The sequence below is a fragment of the Haemorhous mexicanus genome, chromosome 5 (assembly GCF_027477595.1).
Source record: "Haemorhous mexicanus isolate bHaeMex1 chromosome 5, bHaeMex1.pri, whole genome shotgun sequence".
Taxonomy (NCBI): domain Eukaryota; kingdom Metazoa; phylum Chordata; class Aves; order Passeriformes; family Fringillidae; genus Haemorhous; species Haemorhous mexicanus.
In genome coordinates, this window is record NC_082345.1 from 41,896,267 (window position 1) to 41,913,146 (window position 16,880).

At 41.7% G+C, this 16,880-nt stretch overlaps 1 protein-coding gene across 2 annotated transcripts; it reads right to left on the bottom strand.

Annotated features, from left to right (window-relative positions):
• Nucleotides 1-1,452: 1,452 nt before the first annotated feature.
• DYRK2 (dual specificity tyrosine phosphorylation regulated kinase 2) lies at nucleotides 1,453-16,648 on the bottom strand. 2 transcript variants are annotated; one of them, XM_059846954.1, is made up of 3 exons: nucleotides 16,348-16,648; nucleotides 15,457-15,593; nucleotides 1,453-7,201 (listed from the first exon to the last, which is right to left on the bottom strand). In XM_059846954.1, exons 1-3 carry the CDS (start codon nucleotides 16,400-16,402, stop codon nucleotides 5,600-5,602), a joined length of 1,794 nt encoding a protein of 597 aa, XP_059702937.1. In that variant the 5' UTR covers nucleotides 16,403-16,648; the 3' UTR covers nucleotides 1,453-5,599. The 2 variants fall into 2 exon arrangements, with proteins under 2 accessions (XP_059702937.1, XP_059702938.1); XM_059846955.1 differs by lacking the exon at nucleotides 15,457-15,593.
• Between the last annotated feature and the right edge of the window lie 232 nt (nucleotides 16,649-16,880).

The following is a 16,880-nucleotide window of genomic DNA, read 5'->3' on the forward strand; positions in this document are numbered from 1 at the left end:
TGCTGGATCTTTCAATAAGCAGATCTTTAAAAACTGGGACAAGATGGCATTTTGAAGAGAAGCAACAGCATCTGTAAGTGAACAACACAGTACCTGACGATCATTACACTTCTTGCATTCTTTAGTGAGCTTTCTGAAAAAACCAGAGGTGCACAGCCAATATCCAAAGGTAGACAGATTTTTCACAAAAGGAAGCACTGTGGAGATAACAGCAAGTACAGACTGTCATTCAGGGTGGGCTTCCAAGGGTTCCATTTTAGGGAGGGATCTGAGCTCTTAAAGACTAGGAAGGAAGTACTGGCAGAAGGCAACACAAATTCCCCACCAGCTCCTGGGAGTCTCAGCGAATGGCACAGGCCAAAAGCCAACTTCCAGACAACTGAAATGAAGTGAGAAGGTCCTGACCCTTCTTCAAATGAGAAAACAAATGCGACAAAATAGTGCAAAAGTTAGAGAGAGGATTAGAGAGCTGGAGTGAGTTAGTTAAACTTCTTTTAATTAAAAAATTTAACTAAAACCAAAGAAAGGCCTTTGTCCTCAGAATAACACAATCATAAACAAATAGGCCACAAAGATGTAATTTGTGGCTCACTGCTCTTTGTGACTGTAAACTGTATATATCTACACTTAATATTGATGGGGTTTGTGCTCTAAAATCTCCCAACTATGCTCAATAGGAAACACAAAAGAAGTCCAATTAAAATCTCTTGATTTCAGCCTGGGCTCACCCAAACCAGAAGGCTTTTCAGAGAAACTGCTCTGGGTGCAGGTGCACACGGACATCACCAAGTAGAGAATGTCCCCAATCACCTACGAGGCAGCTCTGCGCTACATGGTGGAATCCCTCAGGATGTATTCATGAAGAGAAATTAGCTCAGTCTAGCCTGTTTAGTATGTTTTCATTATCCTGGGACTTCACAAAGTCTGACAAGCTCCAAAAACTCAGTCTGACAACACAAACATTAGTGCAGAAATCTGGGTCTTTTAAAAGCAGATTTAAGAAAAAGAATACACACTGTACCTGTCTCAATCATGTATTTCTTATAAAATCAGACCTATTGTTATTCTAAAAAATCTGTCAAAAGCAGCTAAAAAAAGTTAGAACAGCCATGTCCACAAAATTCCTGCCAAATATCTTTTCTCTGTAATAGGGGGCAAATAAATTACAAACCATATTACTTTCTAAGTCCTGAAAAGAACTTTAGAAACCATAGGGCAAAAGCAGCCTTTGGGCAATATTCAAGGCTGTCAAGACACATAAAGCAGTAGAAGAGTCATCCTCCAGCAATGGGTGGTTGCTATATACAGATACCAGCAAGAAAGCTCGGGGACAAAGGCACTGCTGCCACTGACTGAGCAGGCTAGGACAAGGCCTTTCCACATTTAAGAAATGTCAGTATTCCAAGGGCTCTCTTTACGACTACAAAAAACCCCAAAGTACAGTGGACAGAATCAAAGTAGGACATAAAATTTTATTCTGAAATGATCTCTGGCCACAACAATAAAATGTAACAAATATTCACTAGAACAGTCTTAACTCCTGTCATCAGCTGTACAATACATACAGTATCATAAAACTGGCCACTAGGATTAAAACCCACTACAACATCTTTAATGTTAAGTGGCAACAGCAGCATCTCACAGAAAATTATACATAAATATATACACAGTCCACATTCAATCATTTTTCACATGTTTTCAGTACACACAGTTGCAGCATATTACAGTCACGTGTCTAAGTCATTGCCCAATAAAAACCCAAGCTACCGCTTAGACGCAATTGTAGCAGTTGAACTGAATAATTACAATTTGTAGCAGAGATGTACAAGCCCCTAGAAACAATAATTCGCCAATGTTATTTTATTCAAATGCTACCATAGCATTACACTGGGCAATATTCTAATCTTTGTGCTGACTGTAAAAAGAGTTCTTTCTGCATTTATCACAAATATTACTGATGGAAAAAAAATTAACAAATGGAGAGCATTAAATAATGCACACCCTTGCTTAAAGATTTTAATATTGCCCGATGCTACTTATGTCTTTTAAGTGTTTTCAACATTCCCATGAAGTCATTTATAACTCCAAACCACCCACCAAGTTAAAAGTGGCTTAAGTGCCTTGCACCCAAATTGTAAAAATCCCTGGTCACTTTTATAAGAGCCAGGCACATATAAAAGGAATGCACTTTGGTTCATACCAAATGCCCTGGGATTAAATCACACTATAAAACTAAAGAGTTTGAGGTAAATTTTTACAAATACAGTTGATTTCTGTCTAGTGTCACTATAACAAAAAATTATTTAAAAAAAAAATCAATTTGATGTTAAAGTACAACCAATGAGGAAGGGCCATCTTTAACCCTTTAATGAGACGGTACTACAAGAACAGAGCATCCTCTCCACCCTAGCAGTGTGATTGCCTTATTGTTTCTATTAAGGCCTCGATCATCTACAGGATGTTTTAAGACAGGTATAGCACTTAAAAATAGATTTCATCCCTACTAAGCAGTATTCCAAGGGTTAAAGAGGCCAAGATGCATTTATAACAAAAGGCACATTGTTAACACCAAGGGCACAATCCATCCTCTATCCTTAATCTACACATCTTGCATCACTCTCTTGTTCCAACATTTAAGTGGTAATGAACACACCAGTGGTGCAAGAAACTGAGCCAAGTGAGACTGCAACCAAAGACAACACTGTGCTGTTACTAAATCTGAAAATAGCTCAGACATCCCCAGACAATGGTAACATGTGAGACTAAGCACTGTTTCCAAGCCAACTTCTATCAGCCTAATTATCAGAGCCCTTAGAATAAAATCACATCAAAGCAAGAGGCAACATCCTTCCCCCCTCCCCCCCCCTTTTTTTACAGGTATAAATAAGCTACAATAAAATGCAGCTACATCACTTAAAACCTTGATGTAGCTGCTCCTTTAGTATAGAGGAAGTTCCACTGTATCTGGGTTAAAAAAATAGCTCTTCACACTATAGTTTGGCCTTTAAGTTTCCGGTAGCATTTATGAAGAAGGTGGATCATAAATGCATTATTGGCATTAAGAACTGGTTACATGAAAAAGAAAATTTAGTGGTTGTAGCCCATTAATGACCCATGAACATCACGAATGTTTTCACCTTAAGTTGCCACAAAAGGCAGGAACACGTATCAATGTCTGCTTTAAAAAATATCAAGGGAGATGATTCTTCTTTCACCCTTAACATCAGCATCCCTATTTCCCAACTTTTGCAGGAAGAGTTAAGGTAGGAAGGAGTGGTAAAGCCAAGCAGGTGGTGGAGGAAGTAAAGATTCCCTGTTACTGTAGAAAAATACATAGTATTGTATTCCCACAGTCATGAGAGTTAGTTAATTCTACATTAAAATTAATATATCTCTTTCCCAGACTTAGAATTTACTGACCATAATTTACTGGATATTAATATTCTAAACCCCACTTTTATTAGAAGTATTATATTTCATTTTTAACATGATTTCACACATGTTTACATATTGCACTTACACATTTTGTATAAAGTTGTGAACAGTTAACACGAAATAATTTAATTTGACTAGAGGCAAGAAATTATCATTTTATTTTAAAAAGAAAGAAAAATGGTTGATTGACAGTCTAATTTTTACATTTATCAATCAACAAATAACATCCTCTACTCAGAAATTGTTTTGGAGCTTCTTTAGGTGTTGACTTTTTGGCAAGAAGTTCAGCGATATGTTTCCTGAGAATTCTGTCATTTTTTTCTTTATATCCCTCCCCCAGTCTTACATTAAATTAAAAAAATTAAAAAACCCAATAAACAAAAATTAAGCTGTAAGTGGTAATTAACCAATATGAAGGAGAACTTAACCGGAAACTTTCTTGGCCTCTCAGGGGACCATGCTTTAAGTAATTTTCATAATTTGTACAAGTAACTCAGTAAAATCTGTGCATATAAATGTTGTTTATAAGTAAAGTTACTGAGGTTTAATGCAATCCATTCTAGTATGCCTTGTTCTAACATCCATAAACCCTTACGGATTGTTCTACTTCATTAAAAATTCCCTTTTCATATGTTTTATACTACCAATGTAGACCACAGCCATTGTATGCATTAAAATACTGATCTCAGATTTCAAACTGTTCCTGTTGAAAACATGCTACAACATGTGAATACCTCTCTCGTAGGTCTAGATACTATTCTTTAGTAGACCATCTTTCTTCCATGAATGCAGTTAAAAGTAAAAAAGAAAAACCAAGCATTAGCACACGCACACGTGAACAAATCTACACATATCTCTAACTGTTCTTTCAGAGTTCATTTTCATCTACAAATGCCAAAGATTAAATCAAATCCCAAGCACTTAGCTTTCCTTTGATAATTTTTCCTTATTAGAAACTATTTAGGATTGTGTCTTCCAACTGAAAACCTTTCCACTGAAGATCTTTCCTTCTACAGTTAAGCTAAGGTGGAGTACTCCTCTACAGGAAGCAGTGTAGTAACATCGTGTTCACCCCGACACGCAGATTTGATCTGAAGTGTAAATGTACCACAGAAGTCACAGTCGCTCAAACATTGTCAGAGGAAATAAAAGCAACCTTGAAACCCATGTAGTTTAACAGTCTGAAAGTTACAGTATAAAACTGACAGAATGAGCACTTCTGTCTATGTGATCTTGGGAGATCAAGCTGCACATTAGAAAAAAACAGAAGAGAAGGGATGGGGGGAAAAAAAACAAAAAAGAAAAAAGGAGAACCTGTGTGAATGCTCAATGTTACAAACCTGAAAAAAAGTTCAGAACAATTTTGCTTTACGAACTAATCAGCCACTTTCAAATTCAGAGAAACAGACATATTGCCATTTTCATGCTTTCCAAGACCACCCATTCCTCTCACTCTACCACGTGGCATGCAAAGTAAGAGTCATTTTAGCCCCAGTGTTATTTTTTGCTTTATGTTTAAATGATCATTTTAATCAAAGCCCATAACTTTTAAATAGAGAAAGTATTCCATAGGAGGTGACAGTATCTTTAGTGATACCATGACTTTCTCTGGGCTACCACATAAAAATGACAATAGAACATGCTATGGCTCCACTTTAAACTACGAGTTTACAAGTGCTTAACTGTATTCTTTCAGTATTCTCCCTGGAATCCAGTCAGTCACAGATGTAAGTGTTCACAGAATCCAGACCAAACCCATAAAATCCAAAAAGTAGTCTTTCAAATTTACCCCGGGTTAAAACTAATATGAACCATGGAAGAGAAAGGTTAATACCTTTGATACCACGCTGCAATGCATGACAGTCATGTTGTAACCAGTGGCCTGCCACTGATGTTTATTACTGTGTCACACTAGTTACAGTAAGGCTAATTGTACTGTAGAAGACAAACATTTTAAAAAATAAGTATAAAAACTTAAAGCATTGTCCCCGTATTTTTATAAAAACAAAATTAACATTTAAAATTACATTTAAAATGAGTGCTGAAAGATACAAATGAATAGATTTATTGAGCAAATAAAAATGCATAACTGAGCTAATTTTTCATACAAATAAGGCTCAGCCACATTGTATCTCTCATATTAACAGCATTGGGTTTTTCAAACTCAGCTAACGAGTTTTGGCAACACTGTTCTTTGCTGAATATTCCCATTGGCATCTGTCATCTGTGCCAAATTAGTCCTCAGTTTTGAAGCTGAGCTTGAAGTCGGAGGTAACTTGGAAATTGAAGTTATAGCACCAGTACTCTCTGAAATTCTCTTTGCTGAGGCCTTTTCCCCAGTTGGAGGTTTTGGCAACCGTCTCCTTAGCCAGGGATGCCGCAAAGCCTGGCTGGGTGTCAAACGGGCAGCAGGATCCCATTCTAAACACTGTTTTAAGAAGTCAAGGAAGAGGGGATCATCACACCCCTTTAATGCGTTACCCCACTCTCTGCTCTCTGGTGGGCCACGCAGTTTTCCCCTCCGAGAGCGTCCACCATTAAGTACTACAGAGCCATCAGACAAGGTTGTGATGCTGCAATAGCGGGGATAACCCTTAGAGCTCACAAAGTTTTTCGCTCGCTTGGATGACTCTAAGAGTTTTGGAGAAGGCATGCCCAATAGTTCAATCATACAAGCCAGCTGATCTCCTTCATCTTCTCCAGGTAAAAGTGGATAACCGGTCAGAAGCTCTGCTAGGATACAGCCCAAGCTCCACATATCTATGGGCATCCCGTAACGAGCACCGAGGATGACTTCAGGCGCACGATAAAACCGTGACTGAATGTAAGTGTAGACACGCTGATGCTCGTAACAACTTGAGCCAAAATCAATCACTTTAATACCACTTCTACCCTGTTGTTTCAACAGAATGTTCTCAGGTTTAAGGTCACAGTGAATGATTCTGTTTTTGTGCAAAGCATCCAAGCACTGTAAAATTGAGTGGGCAAACTTCCGAACCAAAGGCAGGCTAAAGCCCTGAAACTTGTTTTTCTTTATTAATTCATAAAGGTTCATGCTCAGCAACTCAAATGTCATGCAGATATGGCTGCGGAATGTGAAGTTTTCCAACATGTGAATAACATTCATGTTGTTATCCTTATCTTGTTTCCGAAGGTGTTCCAGGATCTTAATTTCTTCCGCAGCTTGGCGGTGGAAACGTTTTTCATTTCTCACCATTTTTAGTGCCACATGCTGATGCATCTTGTGATCGTAGGCCTTCACCACCTGCCCAAAGCTTCCTTTCCCTATAACTTTCAGGACTTCATACCTGTATGCAATATGATCATGGGGTACTTGAACGTAAGACCCTTGGTCATCATCATACCCACAGTTGTTTGAACCACCAACCACACCTTGCCGCTTTTTTGCATTTGGACCCAAGAAGTATATTTCAGGGTAGCTAAAAATCTCATGATGCTCAAAAGCTGTTAATTTTTGCATGTATTGCTTCATTGCTTGCTCTGGTGTGATAACAGAGGCTTTCACCTTCCCTGTTCCATCTGCAGATTTTAAAGAGCTGGAGCTCCCTTGTCGCCTGTGGGCACTCTCTGTCTGTCTGTCCTGAACAACTGGCAATCCAGATTTGCCTAGCGTTGTAAGTCCATTTGGCTGCGTTGTCAGAACCGTTCTCTTGTTACTATTATCTTCAAAGAGCTGCTGAACCTGGATTTGTCCATGGCTACCAACATGTAGGTGCTCATTCATTGTGTGCTTACCGCCTCCAACCTAAAATTGAAAATAAATACATACCCAGTTAACAAGAAAGACATGAACTCCATGCTTCAACATTCACTCTGCAACCCTCCACTCTGCCTAAATCATCTCAAAATGAAGTGCCTTCTTAGATGTCAATTGTTTGCAGAGAATCTAAAATATACAGCACGTATACTGTGATATTGCTGGATGCGATTAAATTTCCTGATTCTTGTTTCTCAAATGCTATTTTCATGACTCTCCAAAATGTCTGCAACAAGGCAATCACAAGCATGCTACCATGAGAAGCTAACAATATTTCCAAGGAATCTTCAAGGCACCAGACCTGTAACATCAAGATGCATGCTTGAGGGGCATCAGACTTCATAAAAAATAATAACAGTTTTACATATGCTGAGGACAACATACAATGCCTATAAGAACTTACATGACTTATGCTCTCGTCACCTGCTCTCAGAAATCAAGATTTTAACTTGTTCCTAAATTTGCTGTATATCAAAGGTTACAGATACATTTTTAAGCAATAAGGAATGTGTTGTAACACGCACAAAGAGGAAAAGAGCCCACACATTTCTGAAGTTCAAAAATGCAACTTACTGCTTGCAATTGAGACAGTCACAAGCCAGCAAAACATTCCAATCAATGAAGAATAAGCATATCCTTTATCACTTTCCCAAAACAGTCTAACAATAATTTTTCACCAAAATGAGATTTGGGGCCTTATGCAGACTTGAAAAGAGAGCAAATCTTTGCCATGAGGAACATACGGTAACTTTATTTTATAGGAATGGAAAAAAAGCCTTAATAGATTTTAGAAATTAGGTTTGTTCTTGACAGTGTGTACATGGGAATAAACAGCAGTATTCAGCATTTTCAAGCAAACAAACAGCAGAGTACTGGGGTGTGAAAACAGGTATTGCTCCAAACCTGTTATTTTTAAGAAGAAACAAGAAATTTACAAGCATAACTGCCACTAAAATAGCTGTCCTTAGAATTCCTCATTTGCTCTCAAGTAGAGGATAATTAGTTTGTCTTCTGCCTGGTCTTACAGAAATGTGGGAAGAATTCCCCTGCTGTCTCTCCAGCTGATTCACCAGTCTTAATATTTATGTCAAATTACTAACGAAAAGTTCACTGATACTGTCAGACAGATGATCAAGCCAGGGCTGAGAACACTTTTCATCTGAACTGTATTTTTTCTAGGCAGCTAAGGATAACACATCCCTTGTTCACTTAAGGTTGCTGAAATAAAATCAGAAAATGACAGTTGTGAGCTGTGATATGAGGCAATGAAATCTGTGCTGCAACAGCAGAAGTGCTTCCTAATGAGAAAACCCAGACATGCAAGGCAGACTCGAGCATACTTTGTGCTTCCATTAAGGCATCAGTCTAATATGGCAGAAGTATATTTTTGTAAATTCACTAACTTGTTCCCAAAGACTTGCCAGCTGGACACCAGCTTCACCTTTGGACAGTATATTGAAATTTGCAGCTCTGGAACTCGTATAATGTAAGAACAAGGGCTCTTGGGGTCTGCTTCTGCCAAGTTCACTGCTCTTCTGATTCCATTTTGACTGATGCTCATTCATCACTGCAGTTTGACTGTGTATGTTTGTTTGCAGAGAAATTTAGGCTCACTCTATCAAATTTGATCAATCTCCTAGAAACCACTACCACACAATCACAATTCAGAGCAAAGATGTTTGTAACATTTAAGTACAATGAAGATATACAGGAAATCAACAAAAACTCCCTTCCTAGTTTGATGCCTCAAAAGCACCAGAAATTAAATCATTAAGAGGACTTATCCTGCCTACAGGCAATTCCTTCAGGTCAAGTTTGAGGCATACTGCAGTAGCAGTTTCCTGAAGGTTGCCCTGATCCTGTATATAAACAGCAGTTACTGCAAAGAAAAAAAAAATTGCCCCAAGAGCTGCTAAATCACCTATTTCAGAAGAACCAGATCTAGTTAGTAAGATGTGTCATAGGTTCAGCCCTGGAGAGCTGTGCAAGAAAGGCATAATGAAACAGCAGAGTAAACATACAATACCAAAGACTCAAGCTAGGAAACTCTAGGTACAAAAATTTATTCTCCAACAGTAACTGAACAAAAGCAGAACATATCTAGACAAACTGGAAGTAGGCAATACTAATGCAGACAATGAAGAAAGAAGAACACTACAACAGTAATTTTAAGAACTTTTTAACCCAAGTACTCATTGCCACAGCTCAAATCTTGAATTTTTTTTCCCCTCAAGTCACCTGTTTTCACAGTTAACTACTGTCCACCCTTCCTAAGCACTGCTTGCTTCAATATATCTACTGAGAAGTTCTTCAGGGCTTGGAAAAAAACCCCATGTATTTATTCTGTCTCAACAGGGACTAAAAGCTCTTTTTTCTAAAAGTGTGTTTGTGAACACATTCTAAAGTGTAAACCATGTAGCTCTGCTTCCTGCATCTTCAGGCAGATTCATGGTTTTTCAAGCAGCAGAATGAAATCACCAGCATTATTCCAACTTCAACCCAAATCCTAAGTGACTGGTTTTGCCAGTTTCAGTCAGCTGCTTGGGAATGCAAATGCAGATGCAGACAGTACCACTGGTTTTCTTTGTAGAAAATACCACATTATCACAGGCTCTATTCCAAAAGCTGCACAGGAGAAGAGAGTCCACTCTTCTTTCAAAAAAGCCCAACAGGAGTTTTAGAGCTATCAGACACAACACAACCACAAAGTACATATCAAAAAACAACCTTCCCCATCTATTTCCAACCTGAATGAGGGCTGGATTTGCACCAGTCCTTTGCTTTGCCTATCTACTTCTGGCTACTTGGGTGTCTGAGATTGCTGTCAGGCTCAGGCTTGCACTGCTCACAAGTTCCACAGGCTTCACGAGCAACACGATAAGTTTCTGAACCACAACTAATGGGCTTGGCAAACTACAAAAGACTACAGCCTTCTTAGTCCAGTACCAAACTCTTCTTACTACACAAAAGCTCCATCAGCCGTTCAACCAAAACTGCATGCCTGAGAGGTTTACAACACCTTCATTTTGCTTCTGCAGATGGACCCGTAAATTCCAGAACCAACAACCTACACAACTGACCACGTGCATGCACTTATGAAGCTTACTGATCATATATTGTGTTGTTTGTGCTCAAACCCATCCACACCTTCTAAGATTTACATCTTTTTGTAGCACACATAATCTAAAAGCTACTGTTGTAAGTCTATAAAATATATTGAAATAACTGGAGAGCTTGAACCCATCTTCCTGAATCTTCTGACACCATCAATTACATAACAGCAAATATTACAATGCAGCGTTTCTTATCTTTCTTAATAGTTTCTCATAACTACAAAATCACCATTAAGATCTTACTTTTACTTTGGTACGTTCATTTTATGGACGTTAATGACTATGCCAAAAATACTCACCTAAGCTTTGAAGTAGATACACCAAGCAAAACAAACCAAAACTACACCCTAAACTACGATCAATAAATAAATAAAAAAGCAACAAAACTTTGAGGATGGTATTATTTGGGTTTCTTCTGCCTTCACAAATGGATTTAGGAACAGAAGACTAACTTACTATACTTAGGCGACAGACCTGTAACAACAGGGAAACATAAAAATGAATCCAGCCTGCTAGCAAGGTGGCAAACCCATTTACAATTCCTCTGCAGTACACTCACCCAATGCATTCATCTGTTTCAAGACCTTTTACAAGACTACTTATAGGACTGAACCCCACAGGAGCATGTACTTCTTCTCAACTGCATCCTCCAAATGCATCAAAATGTTATGTAATCGTATCATATTTCATCTTTGTAACAGTCACTTCGTGTGATTATTAGCACCCTATAAAACTATCCAAGACAGACACATGATTCAGCTATATCTTATAATTTTATTTTGAGCAAAATCACAGAAAAAAGATTTTGCTGTCAATCAAAATCTAAAAAGGTTTGCAAAATTAATCTTAATAACAGAGCAATCATGATGGCCTGCTGAAATTCTGCACAGGAAAAAGGTGTCATTATCTGCTATTACTTTGCATAGATGAGGACAAAGGGAGAAACAGTGTTCTAAAGTAGTAACTTAATCAAAAGAATAATTGTTACACTATATACCCCTTCCTTCACAGCGTTTCTGGGCGTGCCAGTTTCAGCCCACTGTGTCAAACACACAAGAGGCATAAGGTATCAGGTTCAGCATGCTTCACTGCCTATTTTGTTGACTACAAAACAAAAGCCTGAGCAAAGGTACAAAAGGCCTTCTTTTTCCTTGATAAACTAATTCAGCAACATTCCTCCATTCAGAACTAAAAATACTTGCTAATTAGTACAATGATAATAATATTGGATTATCCCTAACGGTTTTATCATGAGTATAGGTTTTATACAACAAAAAAGACTAAGCCTTTGCTGAGCTTGGGGCTCAATAAGAGTGGTAGAAGGAACACACCATTCGTATTTTTGCTGTTGTTGTATCTGGTCCATATAAGCTTATTTTTTTAAAAGTTATATTTAACTTCATGCAGCAAATATTTTCACAGACTGAACTATGCTTCAAGAGTGATACTGATTCTTAAATTTTTTATTCAGTTAGGGATGCAGTGAGTTTGATTACTTCTGAGACACCCTGCATTTATTACACATGGTGAAACTCAAAAGGACAGCTAATGTACACTAAATTGAACTCCTTGGGTTAGGTGAACTATACAAATATGAGAGATGTGCCCAAAAGTACTGCAGTCTCTATAGCAACACAGTCACCAGCTACTGGAGCCCAAATTTCACTGCTGACCCCCACAGCCCTTTAAAGTTAAGACAGCCTCATATTCCCCCCAGACAGAAATTTTAAATAGAGGAAGAAACATCCAAAGAAAATGAGATGTACTAAAATCCAGGTCATGACTGCACAGTTACTTCCACTCAAATGTGACAGCATTTCTGTGGCAATTTAATACACGAAAACACCACAATAAGAAGGTATTTGCTTTGGTTTTACCCGCTTTAAAGCAGATGAGAAGAGCAAAAATTAGCAGCATGTGACCTACCAGGGCTTTGCATTAACAGAGTCCAGGAATCTCTGCTCCATTATAATGTAAGTCAATTTAAAAAAATTAAATTCAAAAAAATCAAGACTAATACAATGATTGATGCAAAAGTATATGGGTAAACATTCAAAGCTGGTGGCAAAAGAAAACAGGCGTGCTGTACAGAAATCTTAGAAAGGGCTTGAAGGAGGGAGGGCACTGAATCTGCATTGTAAATGGGTTGTTTTACAGTACTAGACAGGAGGATAAAAACATTAATACTGGTATACTGCAAGAGAAACAGAAACAGTGCAGAATGCAGGAATACATGCCAAGCAAGAAAGAACAGAGACAGAGCTAGGCAGAAGACAGAGATGAGTCTGGAAGAGGGACTCACAGGCAGGTTGTGATTTATACAAGCAGAGCAGCAGGCAAGCAAGATAATCTCTACTGCAGCATGTCAACTAGATGTTAGAAGACCATAATGAAATAGGAGAGAGTAAATGGAAAAAGGTTCCAATCATCACAGCAAGAATTTAAGGCTTCCAAAGAGAAAGCACTGACTTTGGAAAGGAAAATAAAGAGGACAAGGGATTGGAAACAGGTTCATGTTTTCCACCACAAGGCAAAGAAGACAGCTAGGGATGGAAGCATACACAAATAAGCCTAGGATGAAGGCACATTTAAAAAAAAAATAAACAAACCCTTTCCCTAGTAGAACACACAACCCCACCTGCTTAGCAACAAAGGCTGCTGTGCTTGCAAAGACTGCCACCAAACCCTCTGTCCCATTTTATGAAGCTTGTGTAAAACATCATCTTCTCCCCTTCTACCCATGCTATTTATAATCTACCAAACAAGGAAATTTCACTTGACAGTAGGAGACCACAGTTTCAGCAGAGGCTGGATCACACAAGCCAGAAATATGACAGGTAGTTGACTTCTCCCCGTCTGCATTAAAAGAAAAACCCTTCAGCTTAAACAAAACCCAACTTCTACCTCAGTTTGTCTCACAATTAGTATACATGCTAGGCACACTTACATATAAACACCAGCAGTTCACCCACTTAAGCACACCATACGTTCTGAAAATTTGAAATACAAACAGAAATACTCTGGTTTTAGCTATTACAGAAGCCACACAGATACAAACAGAGATGAAAACAGGATAAGCAAATGGACACAAGAAGGAAAATAATTTAAGAAAACTGAAAGGACACATTTTAAACAGGTCTGATTGGAGGAAGTGGTGGGATGCAAAACCAATGGTTTCAATCTGTCAGTGTCAGCTGAGGTCAGTAGGCCTAAGTTTACAGAACAGATACTGCCCCCCTCTTTTTTTTTCAGGTTAAAATCCAGCATTCTGGTGTCATATCTGATCCTTACCACAAAAAGGTATGTTAGAGAACCACAAAATAACCACCTACAAAGGCAGCATGAGGCATTTCTGTAATAGCACCCAAGGCTAAAAAACCACTGTAGAGTAGGCTCTTTATCACAAAGGAAAGACAGACTTTGAAACAGTCAGAATCTAGAGGGACATGATCCATTGCCATATAATGCTTCATCATTCCTGGATGCTTCCATAAGTACATATATATATGCTACATATAAACACAGGCACACATACACAATCACATACTTGTAAAGACACTTGGATAACAGAAATGTAACACTTAACACCCTGAACACCCCTTGAATGCTTTTATAAAGACTGCATCTTTAAATACATATATATATATATATATATAAAAAATAAAACACAGACACTATATATAATACCTATACATAAAATCTTTGTATAGGAATACCAAAATTCTGTACTTCCAAAATTAGTAAGTAGTCACAAAAAACAGCTGGACCACCATGCTTTCACAAATCCTCAATTAAGTCTGGGCTCTGTTTCATGTGAGCTCTACTGTAAATGCACTTGAATGATTGGTGCCCAGGCTGTTTGTACTAGGTTCCTTATATGATTTTTTTTAAACAAACCCCTAAGCTGTTGCCCCAACTCTAAAATCAAGCAGCACTTAACTGGTATACAAATGTGAAAAAAAAATGGCCTTTTATACTAACAAACAATTCAAACATGTACTCTAGCTACATAAATATACAATGGAGTTGATCTCAAGTATGCAGCTCCACCTTGAATTTGCAAAATACTCCTCACTCCTTTTGAGAACACCCTATATATATATACACTGACTTTTTATTTAACTTAAGACAATTCTTGCTATAAATGGATTTGAGTAAGATGTTTGACCCCTAAAGTTACATGGAAAGTCACCAAAACACTTATGTCTAAATGTAGTTTCACCTTCCACTAGCCCATAATCACATTACCATTTAAAGCTCTGCCATATGTTGACAAAGATAGTATGTGAGCATCCACGAAGAACTCATTAATTCTATGAAAAGTATGCCATCAATGCCTTTCAGGATCAGTATGAAATCATCCAGAATTTAAAAGGAAATGTATGCAATAAAAATTTCAGATATTTAGTGTTAACATGACAGTATATAGATCCCTCTCTCTACTCTGTCATGCCTTCAGGACAGAGATACCTCCTCTTACCCATATATAGTGGCATACTTGGGAAGTTTCATTCCTAGTAGATTAACTAGGAGTGGGAGATAACGTGAGATATCACAGAACCGGAAAATAACACCCTTTTTGTGCCATCAGCGGTTATTTCTTTAGAGGTAAACTACTGCAGCAATAAAGGCAGATTCATCCAATCATTGTCCCTGAGCACAGCGATATCTATCTCGAGGGAAGACTGCGATCGGCCTGAGCTGATCAGACATCTGAAGGGGAGAGCAGCGTTCATTTTTCACCACAGTTCATACGACATTTTAATCACAGGGACTAACTTAATCTCAAAAAATGTATTCACCAGAACATCTCCCCTATGCGAGTGTGAAAGATCGAATTTGTCTCTGAAAATGAGACACAAAAACCAGACTGAAGGGGGGGAGGGGAGGGGGGCTGGGGAGGGAGAAAGCAATGTGTGCAGTTACAGGGTCCTAGCCTCACAACCAGCATGCACATTTCATCGGAGCCTGCAGAAATCAACCGCACGTTGCTCCAGCACCATGCGCCTCGGGGGCCCCACTAGCGCTCGGTCCCGCCGCTGGGGACACCAGGCGAGCAGCGCAGCGAGACCCCGGGGCCAGACGTCCCTTCCCCGCACCCCGTCCACACCCTCCCCTGCCCAGGCTCACCGTGTGGGAAGCGTTGCTGGCCCTGAGCGGCGGCAATGCGAGGGGCGATGGCGGGCCGGTCCCAGCTCCTGCCCGGGAGACCCCGGCTCCGGTGCCCGGGGAAGAAGGCAGCGGGCGGCCGCTGTCCCCTGCCCTGCCTGCGGAGAGCAGAGGGGTGAGCGCGGCGGGCAGCTGCGGCCCCTCGGGCAGCGAGCCCATCGGGGCGGCGGCGGCGGCCCCAGCGCTCGGCCGGCACCGCCGCCCGTCTTGCTTCAGGCAGAAGCCATTAAAAGCTAATCACCGCCGCGGCGCACACACGCACCGATCCGGCTAATAGCGCGGGCGGGCCGTGCTCGCCCGGCTAAGCCCTTCATCTGAGATTAACTCGCCACCGACAGGCGCCTAACCGGGAGAACGAGCCGGCTCTGCTCCGCGCACGCCTCGGGACTGGACGGCTGCCCGCGCCTCCCGCCTCCCCCCGAGCCGTCTGGCCCGGCGAAATCCCGGCGCCGCCGGGGACCCGCCAGGAGTTCACAAGTCTGCCGCGGGAAGCGGCGGCGAGCACCGCTGTCCCTTGTCAAACGCAGCCGCTCCGGCACCCGCGGCGATCCCCGGTTCTCCCTGGGTCGTTTCCCTACGTGATTTCTCTCGGGCCCCCGCTCACCCCGCCCCGCTCCCCCGAGGCGAACTCGCCACCCCGCACTACAGCGGCTCGCCGGAGCCCAGCGCCCCCGACGGCCCCCCGGGCTCCGCTGCCGCGGGGGGAGGGCGGATCATTGTTCGACACACACGGCACCTCTGCGGCGGCGGCCGCGGGGCCCCGAGCCCCCCCCGCCTCCGTCCCCCTCCGCCGGGCCTCCGCAGCCCGGCCCAGCGGTGGCGGTCGCGGCGGCCCTCGCTCGCTCTCCTTACCGGCTGGATAGGCAGAACCAGCGGCGGCGCTAGCCGAGGGTTTTCTGGTTAACATGGCCGCTGGAGAGGAGGGAGAGGAAAAGGCATGTCAGGGTGGCTCTCCTCCGCTGCTCCTCGGCCTCTCCGGGCGGCGTCTGCCTCTCTTCTCCGATCAGCTACACCCAGACCCAGACATGTCCTGCGCTGCATCCCCCTGGCCCCGGGCCGGCCGGACAGAGCCTCCAACGGCCCGCCGTCGCCTCCCGCCGCAGCCGCAGCAGCAGCAGCCGCGCCGCCGCCGCAGCCCCCGGCCCAAGCTCATCACCTCCCCCGCCCCCGCCCCGGTCGCCCCGGTCCCCTCGCACGGAGGAGGGGGCAGCAGCAGGCGGCCGGACAGGACCCTCCTCCTCGCGCGGCGGAGCGGGGACAAACAGCGCACAGGATCGGCAGTCCCCGCCCCGTCGGCCGCGTGCCCTCCTTCCGTCCCTCCCCGCCGCTCCCTCCTGTTCCCTACCGCTCCGCCGCCGCGGAGGCGGCGCGGCCCGCGGCTCCCC

Bases quoted from the DNA above. Each gene is read 5' to 3' on its own strand.
- DYRK2 (XM_059846954.1), bottom strand. From the start codon at position 16,402: ATGTTAACCAGAAAACCCTCGGCTAGCGCCGCCGCTGGTTCTGCCTAT. The intron at 15,594-16,347 runs GTAAGGAGAGCG...TGCTCTCCGCAG, and splicing joins TGGTTCTGCCTATCCAGCCG to GCAGGGCAGGGGACAGCGGC. The intron at 7,202-15,456 runs GTGAGCCTGGGC...TTTCAATTTTAG, and splicing joins CCAGCAACGCTTCCCACACG to GTTGGAGGCGGTAAGCACAC.